Genomic DNA, 27402 nt, shown 5'->3' with positions numbered 1-27402 from the left:
TTCATTTGATTCATTTTCAAATTTCACAGCATCTATTTTTATATTTTCAAATGCAAAAAAAAAAAAATCATTTTGATGCGAATCGTTTTTTCTTCAGGAAAAGAGCTGGAGAAAAAATTCGGGATAGGATTTGAAAGAAAAACTTCGTCTTAATAAAGGGTTAATTACCAACGAGATTAAAGATGGTGGATTTACGACATGAATGATCCATCAGCACAGTAACATGACAAGCATGTGACATCAATAGAGGGGAGGCGGAAAAGAGCAGCTTTTGCCTGTTGTTGAGTAATAACAACTTACTGCAGCAATGTGGAGGAATTGAGTTTAGTGGGAGAGATTTACCTGCATTGTAGCTCTATTTAATGGGAAGGGAAGAGTTCCTTTGATGAAAATTCAAAATAGTGAAGGTAAAATAATTCAACCGAACCCATATTACTGCAGCAAACTCCTGAAAGGCACTTTTGAAAAATGGGATGGAGAGATATGCAAATTACTTCACAGCTTAATTCTAACTGTGTGCCGTATATCCTTTCATTAATTTAGCAGTCATTCAATGATGACAATACTAATTGATTCTTTCCCAGTGTTACTTCGTTCATTTTCAATTAGATCTACTGATGTGTAATCGCAATGTTACTCTCACAGATATCAAAAATGAATATCGGAATGAGGGGAATGACAGACACGAGTGCGGAAGAAGACGAAGAATGAATATTCAGAATGAGAGGAATTTCAACATTGTTATTAGTGTTATTTCGACGTTAGCGGTCCCCTCATTTTTCAAAAAATAGAATAAATTCCAAAAAAAAAAATCTGCATTTACTTTCAAAGTTAGAACAGCCATAATACAAAAATTAATATAATATCACTTATTTGTCTACCTTTACAAAACTTATTTTTAACTAAAATCGAATAAAACATAATCTGTCATATTTCAATTTAAACCTATCATATTCCAATTTAAAGAGTAAAGGGCAAAAGGAGAAATTGGTCGTGAACCCAAGCATACACAGTGGTACCTTCAAAACACACCAATATTGTACGACATGTGTTGTTCAGCTGATTTCTTTCTGATACACTTGTGATGTAGAACTGTCAACTGATGATTATATTACCCAAACTTTTGTGATCTGAACTGCGCAAAAGTCTTCGCCCTTTTTAAGAAAGATAAAAGTAGGATAGGAAAGATTACAAGATTGGTTACGAGTTTTGAGCGATAAAAAAAACAAACTAATCTATAACACAAAAGACTTACTGGTATGAAGTGATTTTAAGAAACATTAAAGGCTATGTAATGACTTTGAATATTCAAATATGTGCAAAATTGTTGCACGCAGAGTCTAAATCATTAAATTCCAACAAAACTAAGAGTAGTCTTATTATAATCTTACGAATAAAAGTTTGACAGAGAAAGACTCATTCATCCGCTCAATCAATTGGTTTAAATCAGTGAATTGTTAAACAATACAAAGATTTGTCCCCTTTCGGCAATTGTCGGAGAATACAACACTGACTCATCACTTCAATCGTCCTCCTCGAAATCACAGTAACACATTTCCAAACATATTTTGCAGTGCTCAACCGTTCCTCATCGAATCATAAAAGTATGCAAGCGGACAACACAGGTCAATGATTTCAATGATTACGTAAGATGATAAATGCATCGGGTTTTCCGCTTTCAACTTGAAAGTCCAAGCTATGTTCAAGGTTTGCATCTAAACCTAAGTTAGGCCCGAATTTATTGAAGTTTGATTCCTGAAAAGCTCGACATCGGATGAAATTGCATTTTAAATCTAGCCTGGCAAATTACAAAATGATGTAAGAATGGAGTCATGAATTCTTGACTGCCTTGACAATAACCTGATGATTATAAATTTAGATTCACTTTTCAGTAAAATTCAGTTTAATGGAACAAGATAGAAAGCAAGGGAGTGTTGGTTAGGATACAAAATAGTATTTAGCAAAATTAATCCAATAACTTAGAAGCTAGTTCAACTTCAAATGTTAGTCAAGCCAATTCGAAAGACAGAACCGATAACTTGGAAATGTCCCTGACAGTAGCTCGACCTGGAGTCAATGAAGCGCAAAAATTCCCAGTGGATTGATATAAGGATTGGTGAAAAAAGGAAAGGAAAAAATAGAGAAGAAGCAATAGCATATACGGTATAAATTTTTTCCTGCTCAAATTGAGTGATTGTGACAACTTCACATGTCAAGATGACATTCAGTTGCCACTGAAAAAAAAAAGTCAAAACAATGTCGAACAAAAATCCCAAACTTCAATAACAGAAATAAAATGAACTGAAATACATAGCAATTCAGTGAAAGTTCTTTCAATCAAATAGACAACATATGAATAAAGCATGAGAGGTGCTTTTGTCACTCGGAACTTCTTGGGCTTATGATATGTCACAATATTTTTTACACAACTCCTTCTTAGAATGACATACGGTTTTGTTTGTTTCGGTACTTATAAATTACTTATGAATTGTCTGAAGCGATTAATGATGAGAAATCAAATCAAACATTGATTATTTTGGTCTCGGTACTATCATCTCCTTAAAAAGTAACTACTATTCAAGATAAGAGTTCAACAGTACAAAATTAACTGAAGAAATGTTGTGGAATTAATCTTCTCCCTTCCTCTTAATAAACTTGCACGAAATCATTACTGCAATAGGATTACCTGTTGTTCACATCACAACGCACATTTTACCCGCTGCAAAATAATGGGATGATCGGCTATTTGCCTATTTATATATCACATCAGAAGCACTAGTACTAGTATTGTCCACTCTTCCGGAACAGCAATAATTTGTTACGTAAGCTCGGTCTGTGTATCTTCTATTGTCTCATCTTCCGCGCAATCAATTCTCATCTACGAAAAGATTAAAGTAATCTTTTTAAATTAGGAAAGCCAAAAAGTGTTAAAAGTTTCGATAGCAATGAGTTGGTAGAGGTGAAAAAGAAATGTCTTCAGGAATGAGGGAAAGATTTTGACTCACTTATGAGCCACTTATTATCAAGTATTATCATTTCCATACCTAATATCATTTACGAGAAGAAAACTATTGTCATTGAAAAGAGATGAACGAATTATTTGATTAAGAAAAGTTATTGGTGATATTAGTGAAAATTTTAGTTTCGATAAATTTCAACCACTAGATGATATAGCAATAGGAAATTAGCAGATTTTTTTCTTTTTGGTGAATTTGTGGAGCAGTAGGGACGGCATCTGTTTGGACACCTTGGAATTATCAAGCCAGAAATAAACATCAAACGTCGGTTGCATAAACTTAGCAAACAGAGTCGACAAAAATTTAACAACAGATTTAATCTTCCTGAATTTCAGTTTCACCTCATTTTAAATCGTAATTTTGGTCCCAAATATAACTTTATGAAATTTCACGTCATAAAAAACAATACATACTGAAATTATCAACAAAATGTTGAATAATGATGATAAGGAAAGGAGCAACGACGGGTTTTAGCTGAATGAAAAGGGAAAAATTTCGCTAATCTCAAGTTATAGGTTTGGAAATTGAATCCATTTGACGACGTCAATAAACAGCTGTCTCATCATTTGATTACGAATTGCTCAGAAGTTTGAATGTGTAAGAATTTTAAAGTAAAATGAACAAATCTCCGATTGGAAATAGAAACTGTGATGGGTGCATAAAAAAGTTGGACAGATGTTGTAACCTGAAATGGCAGCAAAGATTGATTTCTTCAGTAAGATATAAGATCATTCTCTCGCTTTTTAAACAAACTTCATGAAATTCATTAAGCATATCATTTAATAGGCATACACTTTCACTAAGCTATCATTTATTATTCATTTACTTTTCCGCTTATTCCTCTTATTATTTTAAATCATGAAGGTGGACAACGCAATTATGTTGTGACCATTCTTAACAAACAGTTGTGAAGGATGTGCGAAGGTCAGTGAGATAAAAAATAAACTAATTAAGATGTGCAAAATTAAGCTGATTGCAAATATGAATGTAATACGTACGAATATATCTTAGTCTTTTAACTTTATCCAACATACATTTCAGTAATGAAGATAGGAAGAAATGGTTCGAAAATGGGTAATTGGGTGAAATTAATAAAACAATAGAAACAATTTGTCATTACTGAAGTTCAAAACTGTCCCAATTATTGCTCTTTCGTATCATTCTTCTTAATGACAGCAAAAGTTATACTATCATATCATACTCAATTATCAACTTCAATATTTCCCTTCATAATTTATTTGGTTTTCCTTGTTCGTACGACTAAGCTTTTTGCAATTCCTTATAAAATTTAAGAGTACAAAATAAAAATGAATTTTACTTCGGAAATGTTAGTTTATGCGGATTTCTTGTAGATATAAAATTTTAACTTGCAGTTAACTATTCTTCACCAAAAGAGACTTATAATGCCGGATACCAATAACCATTTCACTTCTATTTATCGCGAAATTGTATAAATTCGGTCGATATCATGATGAATAAAATTCTTTTGATGTTTGGAGAAAAGGTGATCCTACTCAACAATATCTGTTCCACTCTCTATATTATTGGGAAATTTCACTGTCACGTCTTTGTCCCGTATCATTTTCTCAATCCATTACTATTACCTCTTAGTAATGGTCAATGACAGAAAAAGACAGTAAAAAAGACAGATTTCGAACATTAGAAGGGTACAAGTTAAATAAGTATTTGCAAACTAAAATAGCAGAAGAGTGTTGTTAATAATACAAAAGTGAAGTTGTTGGAAGGTAACACTGCAGGTAAGACAGCACGGAGAATAGTCATTATATCAATGATGACCTTTGACTTTTCAATAAAAACAGGAGAAATAATCTGGGATGAGTTAGTGGGAGACTAGAAAATGAATCACCAACAAACAGCTTTTGAGCTGACCGCTCCGAACACGGCTCAAGACGAATTGTAGTAATGTGACTACTGAAATATGATACTGACCTTCCATTAATACTTGAAGGCCTTCAAAAACTACTTTATGCTCATAAAATTGTTCATCGATGAAAAAGAAGCTCGAGCAGAAGTCAAAACATTGTTGTGCACATATGGCCAACACTTTCGACTGATCATTTTTCATATGGAAACCGGAAGCGCCAATGCCGGGTTACGGTCGAATTACTGTTCACATAAACGGGGAAAATTCTGCTATTCTCGCATCAATAGGTTCATTCCACATTTTCAAATTTTAAGTTTAAGTGTCAAATTTTGAACACTTTTCAAATACGTTTTCAAAAGAGTGTGCAAAAGTTGTGATAGCTACAACACTAAAAATTCATTTCACTAGAATCCATTTTTTTAATTGCTCTCTTTTCGACAAATGATCTCCTTATGACTGTCACTTTATTCCTTTGACGAATTTTTTTTAATAATTTCTCTCTACCATTTCAAACATAATTTTTATATAAAAAGCAAATTTGGCATGTATTGCATATTTTTAAAGCAAAGAAGCAAAGACCAAATTGTATCGCGAGAAATATTTGTTCTAAACTATGAGATAACCAGCGCAAATTGCATGAAGTCAAGGAAAAATTCAAATTCAAGCTAGCGTTAGAGACACGACAAATTCAAGATCGTAAAGCCAAAAAGAGAACGAAAAGAGCTACAAGTAAGTATAGCGCGCGTGAAAAAGATAAGTCATTACAAATATTTTCAAAGACAATGAAAAATGAAAAGGACAAAAAGATGAGAATGAGGAAATAACAAAAAATTAAAGTCATTTTCCGGCCAACAAATGATATCTTCCATGGTTTATCACAAGTAAAATAATGTAAAGAACAGAAATTGGATGAAGGATGAAGGTAAAACTGTCATTACAAAAATGTTGTTGGAAGATCGTTTGGAAATAGATGTAATGATTAAATGCAGTTTAGTTCACTTCAGTAAGCATAAACGGTTAGTTATTATAGCAATAAAGACCTGGAAAAGAAACAAGCCTGACCATCTCACCTTTTCTTATTTTACACTCCAACTATTGAAGATGAAAGTTCATCGTAAGTTAAGAGCAAGGAAGAGACACACACACAACTAACCCTTCGTTTCCAAACGGTAAGCGAAGATGGTGTCTCATCAACAAGTTGAATCTTCTTTGTTTCACCCAAGAATTTTAATCTATCATAAGTAGCGCTCTCTTTTGCCAAATCGATACTTTCCATAGAGAAACATGTGCGGTTACCGACACGTACATCACTACTGTTCTGAATTTCAAATTTCAATGGAAAATTAAATAGATGGAAAGATCGGAAATTTTGAAATAAATCAAAGAACAAAATCAATCATATGGAGAAAATATTGATTGTTTTTACAAAAAACTCCTTTTAAGAAAAGGAAACAGCGGACAAGATTTCTGTTATTGAATACAACAGGTTCTACCACTCTCATTCCTTTCATCTTCCTCAATAGTTTGAATAATGCAAAGTGACAAGCTAGGCCTTACTTATCGTCTCAATCCTACTTTTACCTTATCCTGAAATAACTCACCAACTGTCACAAAGTGAAGCTTTGAAATGAGAGAGCCTATGGCAACATAAAAACTAAAAGACCCACTTTCGCATTAGCTCCATCAATATTTCTTCGCCATTGCATATCATTTGAGGTCGTATAACCAGATAATTGTCCATGGACTGAATTTGGCATTCGTGAGAAACGTTGGTATGGTTTCATATCCATAGTTAGAGGTAAACTAGTTCTAGGTACCGGTAAGCCGTCATTTGATTCTATTTCGCTATTCTTCCACTTTGGTTCCGAGTTACATTCAGAAAAGTGATTTTCGACACTCGTAAATACCGGTAGATCTCCTGTGCCAAATCCCGAAACTTCGGTATCAGAAATGATTTCGATCGTTGGAGCGTTCTTTTGATGCAATTTTAGATATTTTTTGAATGATGAATATTTTTTTCGGGACAAGAAACGCCACAAACGTGATGATTCATTGTTGCTACTTTTATTCTTAGGATTGATATGATTTTGCAAATTTGCTCTATCATTATTGCTACCAAATCTTGGTGATAAAAAATGGACTTCTTCTGATCTTTTCGGATTTTTTGGCGCGCTGATAACGACCGCATGTGCAGATTGTTTGCGACGATTCGATGGCCGCGCTGTTAGTACTATTTGTGCTGTACAGGAAGTTTCAGGAATGTCCGCTGATTGATGCCAAATGTCCTGAAAGGAAGCAATTATACTTATGATATTATGGCCATAGAGTTCATTCCATCCTAATTTGGCAATAGCTTGAGGAATAATTTTCATTTTAGGCATAAAGGCGAAATAACATTTTGTTTCTCAAATTAGCCTTTCTATTATTAATTCAATTTCGATTTTAAATTCATTTTCCGCCTCATTTCACTCTTTGAAAATACCTTGTAGAAGATATTGTTAAATGAGAAAAAAGAGAGAGAATAAAAAGAATGAATGAAAGAGTATTAATAATGCTTGGTTATATGCAGTAGTAAAGCAAATAAATGAATATGTCCCAATCCTTGTCGTGAAATTTTGTCATTGAAAGTGCATGGAAAAGATCATTTCCCCTTTAGTGGTTAGATAAACAGCACCAATAATTGGTGACATAGGAAAATAGCTTTCAAAATCGCCTATTTTAGTTATATCATTTTCCAGTGCATTTATCTTTCTTGCTTCTTTTGTTTCTCTATGCTAAAAGTCATCAAAGTTTTTTGAGCAGAAGGACTTTTGGAAGAGACCAGTTGATAAATGCAACGAAAGTTTTACTAAAGATGAATGATAAGAAGAGTTTAAATCGCAGAAATTTCATTGCAATTTTATTCGCTTTTTTAATATTTAATTCTGTGATGAAAAATGGGTCCTATTAATCACTGATGAAAATAAATAAACGATACTTTTTTAAGGGAATTTCTTTTCTGAAATTTTGCAAAACGACTGGGACTGGATTTCGATGCAATTTTCTGCGTCCAATAACCACTTTGCGATTTGTTATCATGAGATTGCGCTGATAGCGTCGAATTCATTACACCCATTTCGAATGAAATATTTGAGTCATTTTCTAATGGCGATTGTATATTTCGCTGAAATTGTAATTTCTGATAAATTAAAGTGAATAAAAATTAAATTAGAAGAAACCCTCACTTCCTGTTATCTCTGAAAGATTTTATTCAATACTAAACAGATAACGAAGTAGTATACGTATGAAATGACAGCCTTAATTACTAATAAAAATTTGATACTAGGAAAACAACTTTAGCAATTTTGCAAATTATTTGTAAACTGACTGCTGCTCAATCAATTATCAAAATGAATATGTACCTCTAATGGATCACATTCTGGATTATTCGGACTTGATATATTAGTATCAGTAATAGAGCTAATGATATCAGTAATAGCAGCGGAAGTACCAGTACTGATAAAAGGTGATGATTGCGAAGTTGGCTGTCCGGTTAAATCAAAACTACTAGACGGCAATGAGTCTATTTCGGCGAGAATTTGCGATGTCCACCTGGAAAAAATATGCTTATATTCATCATACGCATTAAAAGTAACGGTTATTTTAAAAAAAGTGTGAAAAATCAAAATGAGTTAAATCCCATTAATAGTTGGCTTACCTTAATCACAAGCATGAAAAAGAAAAATAGGACGAATTAAATCAGGATTCAAAATAACTCTTCCAGACTGTACAGATCTCTCCATAACAGTTCGTCCGTATCAGTGTGACAACACGAAATCAGTTTCTACCGCAATGAACACAAAACTTTTTTTACACCTATTTTATCCAGAAACAAATTGTTATGGTACGGTGGACTTTTTTTTTTTTGAAAACTATCCACTAATTATTGCTGTTGAAGTAGAATATATCCGGATAACAGAATGTAGAAGATTAAAATCTCACGTCAATTTTGTGCTAAATTAAATAATCACTGTGAGTTTCTCCGCCACATTTCCAATGAAAGACAAAGTAAAATCAAAAGAGTTGATAGATCAAAAGTGGTAAATTATTCAAACAATTCTTCTTTATTCAATTACCAATGAGCGTTTTTTAAATTGATTTGTTCGTTAAGCTGTTTTAAGTTATTACTTAGAGCTAGTAGAAAGTTATTCGAAATTCAACGGGGTCATGTGATCGCTTAGAACTTTTGTTAATGTTGATGTAACCACATCACAAATAATATGAAGGGATTGGGAATTGTTGGAACAAATATTATTGGATTATAAAAATGAAGAATGAAGAAGTGAGACAGAAAAGTTGTAAGTAAATTTAGAAAAATACCTGGTAACAGAATCTTGATTAGTAAAGTCGATCATCGTTCCGTTCAACTCCCGGACAGACATCGAACGCCGAATACGCGTATCTTTTTCCGGCTGTGTGTTGTTAGTATGAATATCCAATCTGAATAAAATGAAGGAGCAGTTAGGAAAATCTAAAATTGTGGCATTTTGCTTTCGATTTGCAATACTGTTGCACGTACCCTGCTTGTGATCCTGCTTTCGTTTCCAGTTGATTATTGGCGAATAAATTCAATTTATATCGAAGTGTACGACGATGAGCTTTTCGAGCTGCTGGTCCTTAGATTTCATATTAATTCTTATTATTGCAATTTACATATTATCTCTAATTATTACATCATTATCTTGGGTTTTAATTTAGCGCCAGTAAGCAATGAATAATTAATTATATTACTAACATAAATCCATAAGCTCACAAGGAGGCTATTTCAAAAGACATATAGTGCTTTGATGGAGGATCATCGATTGACAATAAATATTTGAGTAGTATTTTATCCTCTAAAAGATGAAAATAACTGGCAACACCTTATATCGTCAAAATAACAGATAATATAAAAGCGGTTCCTTTTGAAAGGAGGTGGAAGAAAAATAGCAGCAGTAAGGAACCTTTAAATTTGTGGAATGTATCAACAGGTTCGTTGGATGTTGATACCCGTGTTGAAGTTGATTTGCAGCAAATTTCTGTTGTCGATCGGGTAAGCAAACTGGAATAAACATAATTTTGCCTCAGTGAAAGGAAGGCTGCTTCCGCTGGTGATGTTACGCCACGTGCGGTTGTTGATTGACCCCTCTTCCTTGTTGTTGCTAATTGATTCTGTAAAATTACGCAGATTCTATGAATTTCCACAAATTTCGCATAGTTTTTCATAAAATTGTTGCAAATTTAATACTGGAAACAACCTGCAATTTAGTATTTCATGAAGGTTGGTTAGTACTGCTTCAGGAAATCTATAAAAACATTCCGAAAATGTTATATGTTCCATCAGTATGAACAAAAGGCTAAGGTTAAAGTCGCTGTAATGTTATCAATTAGTGTATAAACAAATTTTGCACAATGAAAAGAAATTTACTGATATTTTCCAAGAGCTTAAGAATCAAGAAGTAAATACTGAAAATAAAAGGACAGATGAAACTAAGCCTTACTCAGTGAATCGGTCATCGTCACAAGCACTTTCCCTTTCTGACCGTTTCGTTTTTTGGTCATCTCAGTATTAGAATAAAATACCTTTTGATATTACTTACCGATCGTTTTCTTTGCTCTCTGATGTTGTCGCTATCACTGCTGCTTGTTGTATATTCTATTTTGTGCACTTTATTTAAAGCGGAGGTTGATCTCGATGTACGTTCTCCACAAATTCCGTCAGTTAAATTACGTCGTTGACGACGTGTAAAACGCTTACGACGTGATGATGCGTAATATTCTGCACCTACTGCAATATTTTCCATAAATTCTGCATATTTCATCGAAATTTTCAAACTTTTTTCTTTTCTTTTACAAAGTCTTTTCTGGGATTTTCTTTTTCAATTTTTTTTTTTTGGAAACTTCCTTTATGCTCTGAAACCTTTCGATTTTATGTGAGTTCTTTTCCAAGAACACTTTTGTTAAGGAAGGTTCTGAAAATTTTCGAAATATTCACCTCTACATTTCAATTTAACTTTAAACTGGAATTCGAATTAATTAATATGGTAATGCTGAAAAGTATTATGGTAGCCTTCAAATAAATAAGAACCCAATTTGAAAAATCTTTTCACCTTACGAAATAGCTTTTTTCGAAATAGTTCCAAACTTTTCGAAAATAGCTTTTTACGAAAATATGAATAGCTTTTTTTTCGTATTACTTCCAACTTTTCTTGAATTAGCCCATGAAAACTAGAAAATGGCTGTTTCTTCTCGAAAACCGAATTTACTTCAAAAGCGCTGATTTCTGAACGTACCTGGTCGGTCATCATTTGATGATGAGAATGACTGTAGAGGATTCACTATGTCACGTTGGGATGCGAATACAACAGAAAAAGAATTCTGTCGGTAAACGGAAGACGAATGAAGATCTGATGATAACTGACGCTGTCTAAAAACATATAGGTGATATACGTGAAACGGATTGATTGCACAGACGAACAGAAGGAAATATCAACTTCTCAATTGAATTTATTAATGGCATCAGAAATATCTTTCATTACCATTTAAGTTTGCTTTATTTCTACTCTTAAAAAAGGTAATTTTATGGCCTTTTTGAGGAAATTCTTCGAGACTTTGGACGGTTTCCATAATTCAGTTATGAGCTGTAAACAGAAAAAAAAGCGCTTAGCGGAAATACTTTCTGGTTCTGACTTTCTGGTTTCTGGTTACTTTCGTAAACTTTCTGGTTACTTTTGCCATGTCAATCATTATTTCACAATATGTATATGTATCAGAAATTGATGTAAAGTGGTGGAAATAACTGTAAATTAAACATGACACTGACTATCGCTGGCTCTCCAAAAACTTCTCATCTCGTAATTAACAAATATTCTGGCCTTGTAATCTTGAATATGAAGTGAGAGGGCCTTCCCATATCTTCGGCCCATTTTCCTTTTAATTTTTCTTCTTACCCACTTATTCGTCCATCCGTAGATTTTTTGATCAAACAAAATCCATTTTATGCCCTTTCATGAATATGCACACTAACTCAGTGGTTCCCAATCTTTTCTTGACCAGGAATTACCTTTGGGTTTTTTATTTATAGCAGAGACCATAAGTTTCAAAATTTTAATTTAAAAATAAATTTTAGTCAAAATTTTTAACATATTAGTTTGTCAAACATTGATAAGAATAATCCCCGCCTGTTTTCTACTCACCGCTTTGTCGTCCCAGCGGATCACCGGTCAACCAATTATGGAAGACTGGAAGAGAAAGCAGAAAATTGCTTGGATACTCGAGGGCGCAATATGAAATTTTCTACAAATTTTAATTATTTTTAGACTCAGGTTGAATACCCAAATTAGAAGCGATGTTTAGAAATGTTTTCAAATTTTTCAATCACCGAAGAATTTTTTAAAAAAAAATGGAACTGTTTCTATCAGAAAAATCAACCATTTTAAATCTTCAACTTTTCCAAAAATAGCTCTGAAATCAAAGTTTTCATTTCGGTAGCGGATAGAAAATGGTATAAATTCGACTAACTTCACGTATATCAAGGATTTGAAAGTCCTTAATGTGAAAAATCTTTGGATATGAGTCTTGCAAACCCTAATCAAATCCCCTGAGGTTTTAAAGCATTTTAAATCGACAAGAACCGTAGATGGATAATAGACAAGATCTAATATATGAAATGGAGATGAGCGTAAATTAGATAAAGCGCCTTAAAACCATAAGAAGAGTGACTGACAAATGGTCTAACTAGGGCAACTAAGTCATTTCTCGGTCTACCATCCTATCTTCTAACCAAACAAAATGACCCATTGTGACTTCAACAATTGCTTTCAAGATTCCCTGGAGTAATTTCATTAAGAAATTCTTCTCCACATGATGTTTAACAAGCATTTTCTTGAATTTATAATTCCAGTATCCTGTACGACGCAAACAGACAAGACTAAGCGAGGCTATGTTAGTTTCAAATTTTTTTTTCTAATTTCCTTTAGTCGCGGTTATTTTAACATACTCTAATAAATTTGATTTAAAAGGCAAAAAAAAAAATCAAACCGTTTCAGTAAATTACTCTTTCTATTGTCGTTTTTAACATTTATTGATGCAAGTTCATGGAGACTTTGCGATATGGCATCCTGAAAGAAAAAAAAAACTTATTTTTAATTTGAAGAGCCAAAACTTAAAAACGATAGGAATGATATTAGTAATATGTGATAGTCATCAACAAATCCTTTTGGAAACTTAATTTTCTGAAGACACTTGACAATCCTTCTAAAATTATTCGAATGAATTTTCTTCTCAAGTTGAATTAACCTAGTGAGATTGTGCATTTCGAGAATATCGAGTAAATATTGTGACAGATGAGTAAAACTGAAATTTAATTTAAATCGATTAAGTCTGAAGGAATGTTACGAAAGTAATTTATTCCTAAATTAATTTTTTTTTTGTGGTAAAAAAATAAAGCAAACTTCTAGCATAAGAAAATAGGGAATGTTTAAAACGTCTGAAAGTTGAAACTTAGAAGAGAATGTGGACAACACTTTTTAAGACGATGACTGAGAGATGGTTCAGACTTTGCCAGTCATTAACAGATCAGAATTTTAACAAATTCTGATTCAAGTTATGATCACTTTATCTACCCAATCCCGCTGTCCAAAATCTCATATTCTAACGTGAAATTTGTAAACATGTAAAAGTGAACAAAGCCTATAAAACGAATGAAATCCATAAATTCATTCGTGACGTAATTTTCGTGAAAATTTTCTTACAAAAAAAAAGAGAAAAAAAGAAAAAACAAAAGGTCATTTCGACGAGAAAAGAATTTGTTAACTTTTTTTTTCGATTCAGTGCATACATTCCCATAAACAAAGAGAATGGTGAAGAAAGATGAAAAAAATTCAAAAGGTTACTTTAACTAATTGTATGTAACCTTTCTCTTCGTACAAAAATGTCAACGTGTTCGGTAAAATAACTCACGTGATACGTGCAAATAGGAGTGAAGGTCACTGAGACATGGCATGATTTGTTCCCTTCTACAACAACAGTTTGGGGAAAATTTCGCCAAATGTTAATGAAAAAAGAAGAGGGTAAGAAAGAGAATACAAATGTGAGGTAAGATATGGATGAACTGGTACAGAATAATTTTAACCAATGAACAACAAAAAGCTTATTTGAATGTAAAAAACGTGCAGTTCATTTATTTAACATGCACTCACTGCAACCGCTTTTTATAGCATGCAGATTTGAACGACTGCATGACAAAGAATGCCAGTTGGAGTAGGAATGGAATGGGATGGTGCAAATAATGCCAAACCAATCTTGTGCAGACAATGCTTAGATATTAAGCAAACATTTTCCAAATTTGTCACGATAAGGCGGTGCTATATGTATGTTTGCAGTGTAACACTTTTGATCTGAAATAGCATTCGACTAAACGGAAGTTATTATAAATGATTGTGAATCATGAAAAGGGATGATGACATCAAATGCGGTCATGAGAGCTTCATTCATAAAGGAAACTCCTAAATCAAATTAACTGGCTTGATTAATAATGAAAGTTATTTATTGCTTTTTGGAAAAGAAGGAAGAAACAAAAGTGATTTCTTTAGCTGATGTAATGACAAGTGACATAAGCAGTTGAAAGTTCTGAAAATGACGAATCACGAACTTAAGTTTTTGAACTAGCAATGGAAAGTTGTTCAATTAATATCCATGATAATGTAGTTTTCTTCAAGATTCATTAAAATGAAATTAAATTAGAAGAAATTGAAGCAGATTATTGTCAAATATATTATCCAAAATAATGCCGAGAATTCAAGTTAGCATCCTCAGTAAATCGCTGAAATCGATTTTTGAAATTGGAATACAGTATTGGCAATTAATTTATCCAATATGTGATCTCATGAATGGACCAAATAGTACGAAAGTAATGAAGTCATTACTTTTTTGAAACTCTATTTCAAATTTATTTTCATCTTTCAAAAATTGACACAATGATAAAGCCTTGAACAAGCCACTGTTTTCGGAAGAATTGGGTTAATTGCATCAATTTTTGAGATTAGTAGCAGCAGTCACAATTATAATTAATTAGTAATCACCTAAGTAATTAGTAATTAGTAGGTTTTAATCATTAAAAATTTATTAGTCATTTCGTCAGAAAAGATTTTCTTTGCAAACCGTTGCAAACAGAACGAGGCCCAGCACATCAAAAACAGTTCGAAGTTAGAAAAAACAGAATGTTTCAGAGGAATTAGTTTTAATAGCTCGAAATTTAAAAACTCCTGAATTAAGTTGAACTAATGATATCCCTCTATTACTTAATCAAGAATTTATAAGTGTAATCAGTTTCGATTATCAGAAGTACAGAACAAGGATCATTGGCCAATGAATCACTTATCACCAATATACTAAGAGTGTTGCTTTGAGCTCAACCTTATTCGTTAGAACTGCAAAATCTGTTAAAGAATAAAACTATGATATAAAACTAGAGGTGCAAGATTCAGTTTTATAGCTATGTTCTGATTAGGCTAAACAACTTCATAACTAGATCGTTATATGGCCATGTTTTTATGGCTCAGCCTTCTCACCTTTACATGGTTGAGTTACATGGCTGACCCTTCTGACCTTTTATCATTTTATCTTTCGCAATCTTCCATCGATTGTGGAACCTGTGGAGAACGAAATGATAAGTTTTGCAAGTATGAGAAATGCACGCCAACGAAACGGAAGCTAAGTTCTGTAGAAAGTTATACAAATATGACTGCCTCTGTCTTTGATATACAACAGACACACACACAAACACACACACACACACACATACATACCTACATACATACAAAGATAGATCAGGACAAATAGAGCACAAAGAAGGATGTTGATTTCGTTCCATAGTGATAACTAATTGCTTTCTGTCACTTATCAAATTTTTATGAAAACGAACTATTTTATGCCAAAAAATACCATATCCTCTGCAAATTCATTTACATAACAATGAAAGAAATGATAAGAAAGTGTGATAAGACGAAATTTGTTTGAAAAGATCAAAGGAAATGACCGATAAAGGCACACCTGTGCTTTCTGAAGATAGCAGTCAGCTTCCCAGAATGGACTGCGTCTTCTTTCATATTTCATCGCCATACTATTAAATTGTTACTATTTTGCCTGTAAATTCTTTTTGTAAGCGAAACTTAAATGTAAAATCATAAATCGATGGTACAACCAAATTTTTTGATGTTTCGATCAGAGATTATCATAATGTCTTAGCCATTTTCTTTAGAAATGTAAATGCCATACGAAATTTTTTTTACAAAAATGAAAAATCAATACTTCAAGCAGGAAGTAGAAGCTTATTTGCGCTATTTTAGGCATCAATTTCGATTACAGAAGCACTTCAAACTAATCTGAGAACAGTTTGCCCTACAATGCGACTATTGCTCGGAATCAAGCATAAATAGCTAATGGCGTTGATTAGAAATACTGATACTGATAATGATGAAACGATATCAGCTACAGTTGACATTTTCATTCAATAGTCTTAATGAAATTAAAATGGATAAAAGCTGTGTTGTTGGAATGTAAAATCGTTCGAAATGATATTGCATTAGTAGAGGGAATGACTTGGAACGAGAAATGGACAGGTTGTTCAATAACGAATAGTAAATGATTCACAAAAAAAAAAAATTTCCCTAATTTACTCCTATTTCCTGTTTTAATAATGACTGCACTTCAGATTCAATAATGAATAAACAAATAACGAAGGGAATTTTTACAAATAATTAATGAAAGTAAGTAAACAAACAAAATACCTGGTTAATTTTTATGGATTATCTTTTCTTGACCGATGACCAATCGTTTTCGTTCAAATCATATCATTTTTCATGAATAGGCTGCATATATAACGGAATAATAATTGAACAAATAAATAGAATAAATATTTAACCGCATAAAAGAGATCGATTATTTGAAAAGTATCATAATGGATTACAAATTTGTTTGGGAGTACCTTAACATCATTACTATTAATTAACAAAATGAAAAACCATTTGTATAAATTGTCATCAAAACTGCTACTTACCTTAGATCCTTCACAATGTACTATGAACTGGTTGTCCATTTCGGATGGACATGATCTCAACTCCAATATCAGCTTGTTCCGCTCACAATTTGTTTTCAGGGCTTTATGAAATGATTAGTCTTGACCTATTTTATTCATTCTTCCATTTCCAACTGAACCGACATATCCATTTTGAAATTCAAAGGACTTTAATGAATGGAACAGATTTCATTCTGAAAATTCCTTTTGCAAATACTTAAAAATAGGAATTATGGAAATTCGTGTTCAATAAACGAATTCAAAAAGGGGAAATTTTATTGTTTGCAAAATTCTTTTTCACCAAATGTCAATTACATCAGAGTAAATTCAGAAAATAATTGGCCGACGAAGGTTTCTGTCAGTCATTTCTATTCACAAACACTTTATCATTTCTCTGATAACTTTTACTTCTTCCAGTCATTATGAAATGTATTTGAGAAAGCAAATCATTCATAAGTCCGTCAATGAATTAGCTTACAGTATTGCATCTCATTCGCATCCTGTGTTGAAACTTCTTAGTGATTTTTTTTTTTTGGAGTGATATGAGTATGTAAATCATGTGTGTTAGCAATGGAGATATGTAAGTGCGAAATGGATTTTTTATGCTAAAGTCCAGAATCATTGGATTACACATATCATTCTAAATTCATACCAAAGATCATTCTGTTTATTAATCTCTGCTCTTCCCGTCACTACTCACTTTCCTTTCCTTAGAAATACCACATTAGATGACAAGATAAGACAATAAAGAAATTAGCAGCATAATTCAGTACGAAATATATTATAATAAGTAGCATCCAATTTGCCACAAATTTGATCGCTTGGAAACAAGTTGAGTTGATATTTTAACGTAAATATTTTTCAAAGAAATATAAATTAATAACGGAAAATAATCTGAACAGGAATTGATATTTTAACAAAATAACAATATGGCAGTGATATGTCGCAGTTTGAGATCTAATTCACAATATTAATACAATATCTAACGGTGTTGACTAGAAAAAATTATGCAACTGTGTAGCTGGACGGAAAACAGTCGGTGCAATCCTCGTGTCATATTTCAAAACGCTACTGGATCGGATCCGTTTTATTTCTTTCCATATCAGTAGCCGGATTTGATATTCAACATTGTGAAGTTACTTCATAATATGATATACTTTGTAAAATAATGCACGATCATCCTGACATTTAGGCGAAGATGTGACACCAGTAAAGGGTCGAATTCTTGCCATAACTGTAAATCATCGGTAGTTATGATCGGTTCCAAAGCTATGAGGAAATTCTGAACAGCATGAAAATGGATTGCAAATACCAGTTGTGAAAATCATTGCTCTTATGTTAATGGTAGTCGTAACAGATTACGTACCGATGGAATATTCTCTACCAGCCATATCAAGTGCAGGAGTTCAATCACAATCGATGGTGTTCATTACGACAGAATCATGTAAGGAGACACAGCTGACATTTGTCGAGGTTTTTATGGTAGATTAAACAGTAAATCGTTGTTTATATGGTTTCATACAATTTACATGTTAAAACCCTCAATAAGGTATGATATCTGATATATTGAGTACCACAGGGAATTCGTAGTGTGATAAGTGTCACATGCAATCATAATTAGTTAGTACTGTATGGAATTATAGTTATTTTGCAGTGAATTTTAGGAATGAATTCTATTGCCATAATGAGATTTTCCAGCCTTGGAAATTAAGGAGCAATAAATTCTTCTCATTCAGGATAATCAATAATTTTTATATGAAGCAATCGCATAACTACGACCGATAGATAAATGCAATTTTAAATTTAGAAAAAATTTCGAAATGAAAAGCAAATAAAAAATGAATGGAACCAAAAGCAACAAAACTGCAAATGTCGCCGATCATTTTCACGGCAACAAAATGCCTTTTCTACTAAATGTTTTTGTTTTGAGTTCATCCAAAATTCAAAAATTTTGCAAAAACTTGCTATTTCTCGGACATCTGAGACAAATAGAGAGTATACAAAAGTAATAAATATGCGAAAAAAATATGATAATCAGCACTGATAGTTGAAAAGAATTGACAGGAACAGATGTAGAAATGTAAGAGATGACCATTACAGAATGAATGAATAAATGACAACAGCTCTTTCCTTTCCCATCTTTTTGCGCTCCTGCTATTAACACTAATATCTATCGCCTTAATCACTTCCCATTTTTTATTCAAAAAATCAGAAAAGGTTTGTTGACATAAAAATTTCTATATGTCATCCAATCATCTCTCTTTATCACACACATCGAAATACATATTTACCATTATCTTCCCCTTGTTAAAAGTGAAAGTGTTGATAGTCATCTGATTGGGCATATATAATAAAACTGGTTGTGGTCGCTTCTATTCAGCAATAATAAATGAATTGAGTTGATGAAATTAATTAACAAATGATTGGTACCGGTGCTGAGATATTAGCTATTAATAGCTTATTTTGATCATAGTGTCCTTCCAACTATTCGGAGAGGAATGTTTGAAAGGGTGTGTAAGTACTCTCTCTAATTAGTTACTGCAAAAAGTATTGAACGTTTAACAAATTCATCTTAAAAGAAGAAAAGAAAAAATGCATTCACTATTTGCTCATTCATTTGAGATGCTTATATTATTTGGTTTTAGCTTGGTTTGCGCCTTTTTCTCTTCTGATAATCTTTCTTCTCTTGAGTCATGACCAGTTTTCAGAACAAGAACAAAAAAATGTAATATCATATGGTACCATGGTGGTACCAACAAGAACAAAAAAATTGATATCTTATGGTACCACCCTGGTTTTTTGTCCTTGCTTTTTTTTTTTCAGACATTTATTAAGCAAAAGGGAAAATGTTTTTTTTCCGCCTGAAAGATACGTCCAGTTATGGTTCTTCAAAAGAAAAAATAGCACACTAACAAGGAGAAAGGATTGTTTGCAATGCTGGTACCATAAAGTTTGTACAGAAATTTTGTTTTACTATTTGCCTTTAGAGCGCACTTTACAAAATCGCAGTGATTGTATCATCGATGAATGTGAATTTATTATGCTTGTCAAGTGGTTTCAGTCCATTAGGTTCATTTGTATGAATGTTCCAATGTGCAAACGATAATTATTGTCTTCTTTTTCTCTCATAGTTCTATTTATCGTTGGTTAAAATTGTTGGGAAATTTATTGGAAAAAAATTTTTAAACTTTTAAAAAGTTAAATTTTTCCAAAAAAAATATTACAGTAGCAAAAATTTATGGACCGAATAACCTTTCTTAGCCTTTCCCCATTTTATTATATGCATTCTGGCCATCCTCCCTCCGATCTCCCATTACTTCAATGACCTTGAAATGTCCAGAAGGATGAGGACATAGAAAGATGCATACAGAAGGTTCAAGGATGACAAATTTCTCATCAATACTTTTTAAACATTTCAGTTTCTAATGTATTCTCCTATGACATGAAAAAAATTCGTTGAAGTGTTCGGAATCATTCAAAATTTACTAAAAATATCACATCCTTGCAAATTAATAACAACGAATAAATCTCATTTCATAAAAAGTAACAAAATTGATATAATCTAAAAAACTTCAAAAAGAGAATTAAATTTTCTTTAAAACTGATTTTTTGAACTTCATGAATTGAAATTTCACAGGTAAATAGGAAAAATTAGCTGATTGCACTTTTATTACTGGAAAAAAGATGCCAATAAGTAGGAAACGGATCAATTCTCCAGTGCTATCCGGAAAAGACAGCAATCGGAAAGTCGATAGCCTAACAGTATAAGTGATCAAATAAAATTATACTAATATTATTGGCAAAATTGTTGAAATATAAATGATGCCATCTCGTCAAGACCATATCTACTAGGGACAACAAGTTAAAGTTGGGAAAAAAAAGGTCCTTGGATCTTTATTTTCACATTACTAATTAATATAGCAATGAAAAGAATTTAAGAAAGTAATTTCAGCAGTTACACCAACAAATCGCTCCTTTAATTATCAAGTGGTTCACTAAGTAAATAACTGAATTAACTAACTACTTAACCAACCGGATCTTAGTTTACAATTAACAACTATTCAGTAGGTGATGCTGCAGAAAGTTTGTTAAGCACTTCTACTTTTCGAACTTTAATTGGTTGACAAATGAAGTGATATGAATTTTAATTTTCATGAATGAATGAATGAATGGATGATGGAATATAGTATAAAAGTAGTAGTGAAAAAAACTTAAAAATTAAAAAAAGAATCAGGCAATCAAATGAGCAGCCAATAAAATATCATCAATCCTATGGCCATTGGCAATGTGTTACATCAACAAATAGATAAAAATTTCAAGGACAAAATGAATTGCTTCAAATTTTCAACAACGAAAACAGCAGTGATTTTCATCAATTTTATTTTGACCAATCAAATCAAATTACACTGAAAACGGGACAGAAATACTTGGAGGATAAATTTAGGAAGAATGACCAGAAGAAGGATGGTAAAATCCCTTTTCAGATGTTAGATTTAATTAAATAATATTCACAAAGCACTCTTAACTCTTACTTCTCAACTTCCACTGCAAAAGTCAAAAGCGAGTGCAAATTTGTTAATTACTTTCGAAAGGAATCAATAAGTTTGACAATTCAATTGCTGTTTTCGTTCTGATGATTTTAAGTATTGCAGTTAGACAATCAAATTTGCATATTATCTGTTTTTAATAATAATGATGCAAGGATAAGTAGAAGATGAAGGTGGGAGGAAAACACATTATTTTGAGTTAGGACTGAAATTTTCACTCAAGACTCGAAGTGTTTCGTAATTTTGGGCTATGAAGAAACTTTTGCCAAATGTCACATTTTCGTCAAAGTTATAAATCAGATGCGATCAGCAAAGATCGAAATTAAAAATTAACGTTTCTTCTTCAGTCGGAAAGTAAAAAGTCTTAAACAGTGAAGCATTAAAGTAAATAACAAAAAAGAAAAGACTAAAGAGCAAAAACAAAGTGAATAATGAAGTAATCATTAATACAAATGATATAACACAAGATAAGTAAGTATATGTCATCATCTTCTGTCGTCAGAATGACCGGACCGGACCTCTATCATCTCATTTTATCTGGTTACGGCCATCTGTAGACCAATAAAAACCTCGTACTATCAAATACCATATTCATCGATGTATTTTCTATATTTGTGTCAATTTCATGTAAAGAGACGGCTTATTACGACATATCACAGTACATTTGCAACAGAAATAATGTCTAAAGATGGGTTATTGATTGGTATTTTGATAATTATCAGCTGATATTTCAGTCCTGCAAATACTCGACAAATTTGAGTCAGCGAATGTATACTTAAATCAAACTCAAAAACACCTTGCACTTATCATCTTTACTCAATTTGAATAGAATGTGCATCTTGTCGTGCAAAGTGCAAACGTAGCACCGCTAACGTCTAAAGTTAGTTTTAAGAAAAAAGATAATACGTGCAACTATGCCGTGACCTATACGTGGCAGAGCGAAACGGTAGTAAATCTCTGATGTAGATAATACGGGATCTGATGCAGTTCATACAAATCAACAAAAGTAGAAGACAAATAGTATAATCAATAAAACGGGTTGAAGTCATTTCTTAGAGCAAATTTTCCCTTTTAGAAAGAACTGGTATGTTTGGAGAATTATTTTGCTCCCTTTTAAATTTTTTTTTTTCAAATTAAGAGCTGAAGTAAATTTTTATCTGGTAAATGAATCCCGAAGGTTCCCTTCAAGATTTCCTTCAAAATTTATCCATCTTTGTGCAATGTTCTAATCAATGCTATTCAACAATTTTGTCTTCATTTTTTTGAAAATGTTTTTTCTAAGTACAGAAATTTCGAGAAAAACTCTCAGTCATACTAAGAATTTTTCAAACATACCAGTTCTATGTATATTTATACATAAAGAATATTAAACTCGGAGGATTCTAATTTCGCAATTTCCTTAATTTTTACTTCGTTAAACTTTGAATTTGTTGGAAGTGCAAAATTTTCATCGGTAATTTGAACAGCAAAGATTGTGATGTTTAGAAAATTATTCTTCTCAACGCCTGTAAAACTATAAAAAAGATTAAAAGAAGAATTCTTTTATTCAAACTGGAATTTTTTCAATCATCAAAGTGAAACGGACGATCTAATAGTATTTTTGGGGCATTTAATTTGGTCATAAATCTTCAAATTTTGAAACAGTCTGATGATGAATGAATACGTTTGTTCACATATTAAAGTATTGTCCACTGATGTCCACTATACTATGCATTTGGACTAAACATTACACAACAATCAATTCATACTGAAACAAAATAAAAAGTTGTTGTCAAAATGGGTGAAAACTTCATAAATTAGTACGTATATAAAATGGAAGCGCAATGTTTCACGCCACTGACGTAGGATCCACTTCCCAAAAGTGTCGATATTATGTTGGAAGTTGAGATAATATCATCTTCAGCTACAGCAAATACTTCGAAGTGAATTAAAAGAAATTGTTTTGCGAAATTCAACACTCATCTACTGAGTTTTTGCTGCTGTAACCAAAAAGGTAGCTAATTAGAAAGATATTTTAATGAAGCGGTGATGAATCAGTAGATCATTGATTATAATGAGATGAGAGGCAGCAAAGAATTTATTGGTTCATTGAAAGCACAGGAAAAAGAAGGAAAGATCTCAGACAAATGATGTCCACTCGTTGTGGTGGTCACCATTGCTATGGCCATTGTATGCCGTACAATTTAGATGCAAATAGTATCAAATAATGATCGCGTCAAATCATATCTACCAAGCCACATGTGCGGCATTTTCATCCACTATTTCCACATTACCATACCATACATATATAGGTTACCATACATACATACATAGGTTACCATACATACACGTTACGTTATACGTATTTAAGTTATGTTTGTGTCACTTTACGCTTTTCCCCGCTTACACGAGCATCATAACACATTAATGCTACGTATTACGGAAACATGTCTTGCATAACTCAGCAATAACGGATTTCGATACTGGAGCGCTCACAGTTCTCCCGTTATTAAAATTGGATCAGTAGTCAGGAAACGGAAATCTGACGGACAAGCGGAAAATGATCGCATGGCAAAGATCAGTAAGGAATATATCTAAAATACTAGCTGATTATCAATTCCAGTAATTGTTTGAGTCGTTTTTTTTTTGAAGTTGATCTAACTTAATGGTTCCCAATTGGTGGTCATCAGACCATAAGTGGTTCGTAAGGACTAAAATATGGTTCACAAGAGCTATCAAAAATTATGTTCCTTCTTTTTTATATTATAATGTCACTCTAAATTTAACGTCGAAAGTTTGATTTTTGAAGTTTAAAAGTTGAAAGTTTTGACCAAAATCTATTTTTTCGACAGAATTTAACACATTAACAGAATTCATTGCTTCTGAACCTTGTGGTCCCTGCTGCAAATAAAAAAGTTAAGCCGGTCACTGGTCAAGAAAAAGAACCACTAACCTAATGGATAGAATGGCAATTGACGTTCAACGGACAGATAACATAAAACAGAAGGATAATTTTAATATGGTAACCTTTAAACCATCTGTGGTTGAAACCCATCCAGCTGTCTTCTACTTTGTCTGATTTGAAGAAAAAAAATTACTTCAAACAATAAATATATTCAGTGTGGTAGCAAACTGTCCTCATTCTCTCTGAGAGGATTGAAATGATTTAAAAGCACAGTGGCAGTAGCACAGTTTGCTCATTTTCAGAATTTGTAATAGAAAGCGCACTTGTCCTTTGATACGGCGGCATAATGCCTAAAAATAACAATATGAAATAATATTGAAATGACTGTAAGGCAATTAATTAATTAATGAATCATTACGTTAAATAAACTTTCCTCTTTTTAGCTCATTCAGCAAACATTCAATGAATGGAAAAGAACAGGAAGAGAGTATTGTACGGTAGGAAGAAAAAAAAAGGCAATGAGTCGATAATAAGACATTTCTCTCATTTTTTCTTTTTGCTTCACGCATTGCTTAGAATTCCCTCTTCTCTTTTCAACCGGCTCATTGATGCTATAATAATACCAAAGCAAACAAATCAAAATCTCTCTCTCTCTCTCTCTTTCTCATCCATCTCTTCCCGTTGTACTGTTTATCAGTATGATATCGATTACTTGCAAGTAATCAAAGCATATATGTGATGACCTCATTCAACTAACTGATAGCATCGAATGACTCATGACAGTTTAGTGAAGCAATTCAGAAAAAGATTCGTACTCACCTCAAGGGTCAGCAGAGGTAGAGGTAGTGTCAGAAGAGGTAGAGGTAGTGTCAGAAGAGGTAGAGGTAGTGTCCATTCGAACTGTCCATCCTTTCTAACTAAATTTTCACAAATCATCATAAAAGTGATTTACAAAAATAAATTTTGAGCAAGCTGTAATCGAAATTCTTCTGCCCGATATCGTGTTCTACAATACAATCTATTACAGATCTGAAGAATCGATCAATGATAAATCAGACTGAGTCTGATTGTACATTAGACTGTACTGTGGTACTCTCTTTGTGCTCTTCAAGAATGGTACCTTTTTGAGGCTATTCTGAAACTATTGAAAATAGAAAATAAGTACAGCGCAATTACAACTCAATCATCAATGGCTGCAGGAAAGATAGTATTCGGCTATTTGCTACAAATAGCTATTTGATAGATAGTATGAGATGATTTTTAGAGAAACATGCATCTTTTCGAATTACTGAAATTATTAAAATTTAGCAAACGCTTGAAGTTACCACCAATCAGTCACAAGTTTTTAATATAAACTCAAAGAGAATTCAATTAAACATGGTTTTGAGTGCTTAAATAAAATTTTGACAAGTTGAACAATCAATTAATTACCGTACATTAACTAATTATCCATTTCATTTCCACACCGGCTCCTTTTGATAAGAATTGATTCCTTTCGATAACCAAACATTTCAGTTTTTGTTTTGAAATTGAAGAAATGATAACGACGTGATGGAAATGGAAGGTAAGCATATTCTTAGACAATCACCGAAAATTTGCGCGTGATATGCTATCAACGGAACTTCTTAAAAATCTACGTATTATGGTAAACCTGAACTGGAATGCACGCCTAGTACATGGATGCATCCATGTATATCAGTGGTGAAAATGCGATCGTTTCCGTCCTCTCAGATGGCTTCCTGCTTTTTCCTAATCAATAATAGTTATGATTTATAAGGATCAGGTCGAATTCATATGATAACAAGGGAAAATAGCTGTAATGTGATTAACAATGGCTGATAAAAAGAATAAATGTAAGCAATGTAAGTGATAAGACAACACTTTTTGAGAAAATATTTCAGTTAGATTGGAGAAAGGAAGACAAATCTAATGCAACAACCTTTGAACTTTGCAAGGAGTATAACCTAAACTTTCCATAAATGTGCATTTGCAGACAGTGGCAAATAATGCAAAAATTAAGAAAAAAAAGAAGATAGTAACGATAAAGCATAATGGAACCGTGAAGATGTGACAACTGAATTTCAATAAATTTATAATAAAAGATAGTTTCATATGTTAGAATGTTAGAGGTTAATTCGAATAGTTGATGGTTGCGCAACTGTCCATGCAGTGGGAAAAATTCGAAGAAGTTAGAAAATCACTTCTGTTGTGATCATTGTGCAAATTTATGCATAGATAAGTATCCTAATTTCAAATTAATCTGCGCAAGTTTGGACCAATGAAATACGCTCAGAAGTCAAGAAAAACAGCGAAGTACAGCTCGAAGATTAAAATTATATTTAATTCTGGATTAATATAACAAGAATACGAATACCAAATAATAAATAGAAAAGAAGTGTAATTGCGAGATGAGTTAGAACGATCAGAATTCAAAGCTTAATGGTCTTCAATTTGAATTTCAATCTTGGATATTCATATCCAACAGTAGTGATCACATATGGAAGGCAGAAGAGAAAATGGAAAACATTTCGCTTTCGTCACAGCTCTTATGCATGACAAATATCTCTAATATTTAACTAATTTTATTAATAAGCTTTTGACAATGTTTTCAAGAATGTTGAGGAGAAGACGGTTGGAAAGATCGGTGATGACCTTAAATAGATCGCTTATGAGAAGACAGATGTATGATGTGAGCTACATCTTGATTTCACACCTGCTTCTAAGAATTAGTCTCCCACTGAGTTATTCTATGATATTTCCTGTAATCTGGGAAGAAATGGCTAAATTTGACCTTTTTTTTTTGTTTAATGAAAACTTGCATAAACTACTGCAAATATAATTCTCGACCTGAATATCAAAATGTTCTAAATTTTAATTTGGAAGTGTCACACACTTTTTATCTTCAGCGCTTTTTTTTTTTTTTTTTTTTTGTTTTATAATTTGCATATATTTGAATTATTAACGGTCATTGATTG

General features: G+C 32.4%; 2 protein-coding genes across 2 annotated transcripts; both read right to left on the bottom strand.

Annotated features, from left to right (window-relative positions):
* Positions 1 to 5897: 5897 nt before the first annotated feature.
* On the bottom strand, positions 5898 to 10724 carry LOAG_01427 (hypothetical protein; the record flags this gene model as incomplete). Its single annotated transcript, XM_020445745.1, has 9 exons — positions 5898 to 5942; positions 6056 to 6220; positions 6570 to 7187; positions 7880 to 8065; positions 8304 to 8493; positions 9262 to 9381; positions 9461 to 9557; positions 9885 to 10092; positions 10521 to 10724. 9 exons carry the CDS (start codon positions 10722 to 10724, stop codon positions 5898 to 5900), a joined length of 1833 nt encoding a protein of 610 aa, XP_020303833.1.
* A 1384-nt stretch (positions 10725 to 12108) lies between these two features.
* On the bottom strand, positions 12109 to 13761 carry LOAG_01426 (hypothetical protein; the record flags this gene model as incomplete). Its single annotated transcript, XM_003136965.1, has 6 exons — positions 12109 to 12216; positions 12555 to 12619; positions 12977 to 13040; positions 13131 to 13176; positions 13219 to 13275; positions 13736 to 13761. 6 exons carry the CDS (start codon positions 13759 to 13761, stop codon positions 12109 to 12111), a joined length of 366 nt encoding a protein of 121 aa, XP_003137013.1.
* Between the last annotated feature and the right edge of the window lie 13641 nt (positions 13762 to 27402).

This window comes from Loa loa (assembly GCF_000183805.2).
Source record: "Loa loa unplaced genomic scaffold supercont3.34, whole genome shotgun sequence".
Classification (NCBI taxonomy): Eukaryota; Metazoa; Nematoda; class Chromadorea; order Rhabditida; family Onchocercidae; genus Loa; species Loa loa.
This window is presented reverse-complemented; position numbering and strand designations above follow the sequence as displayed.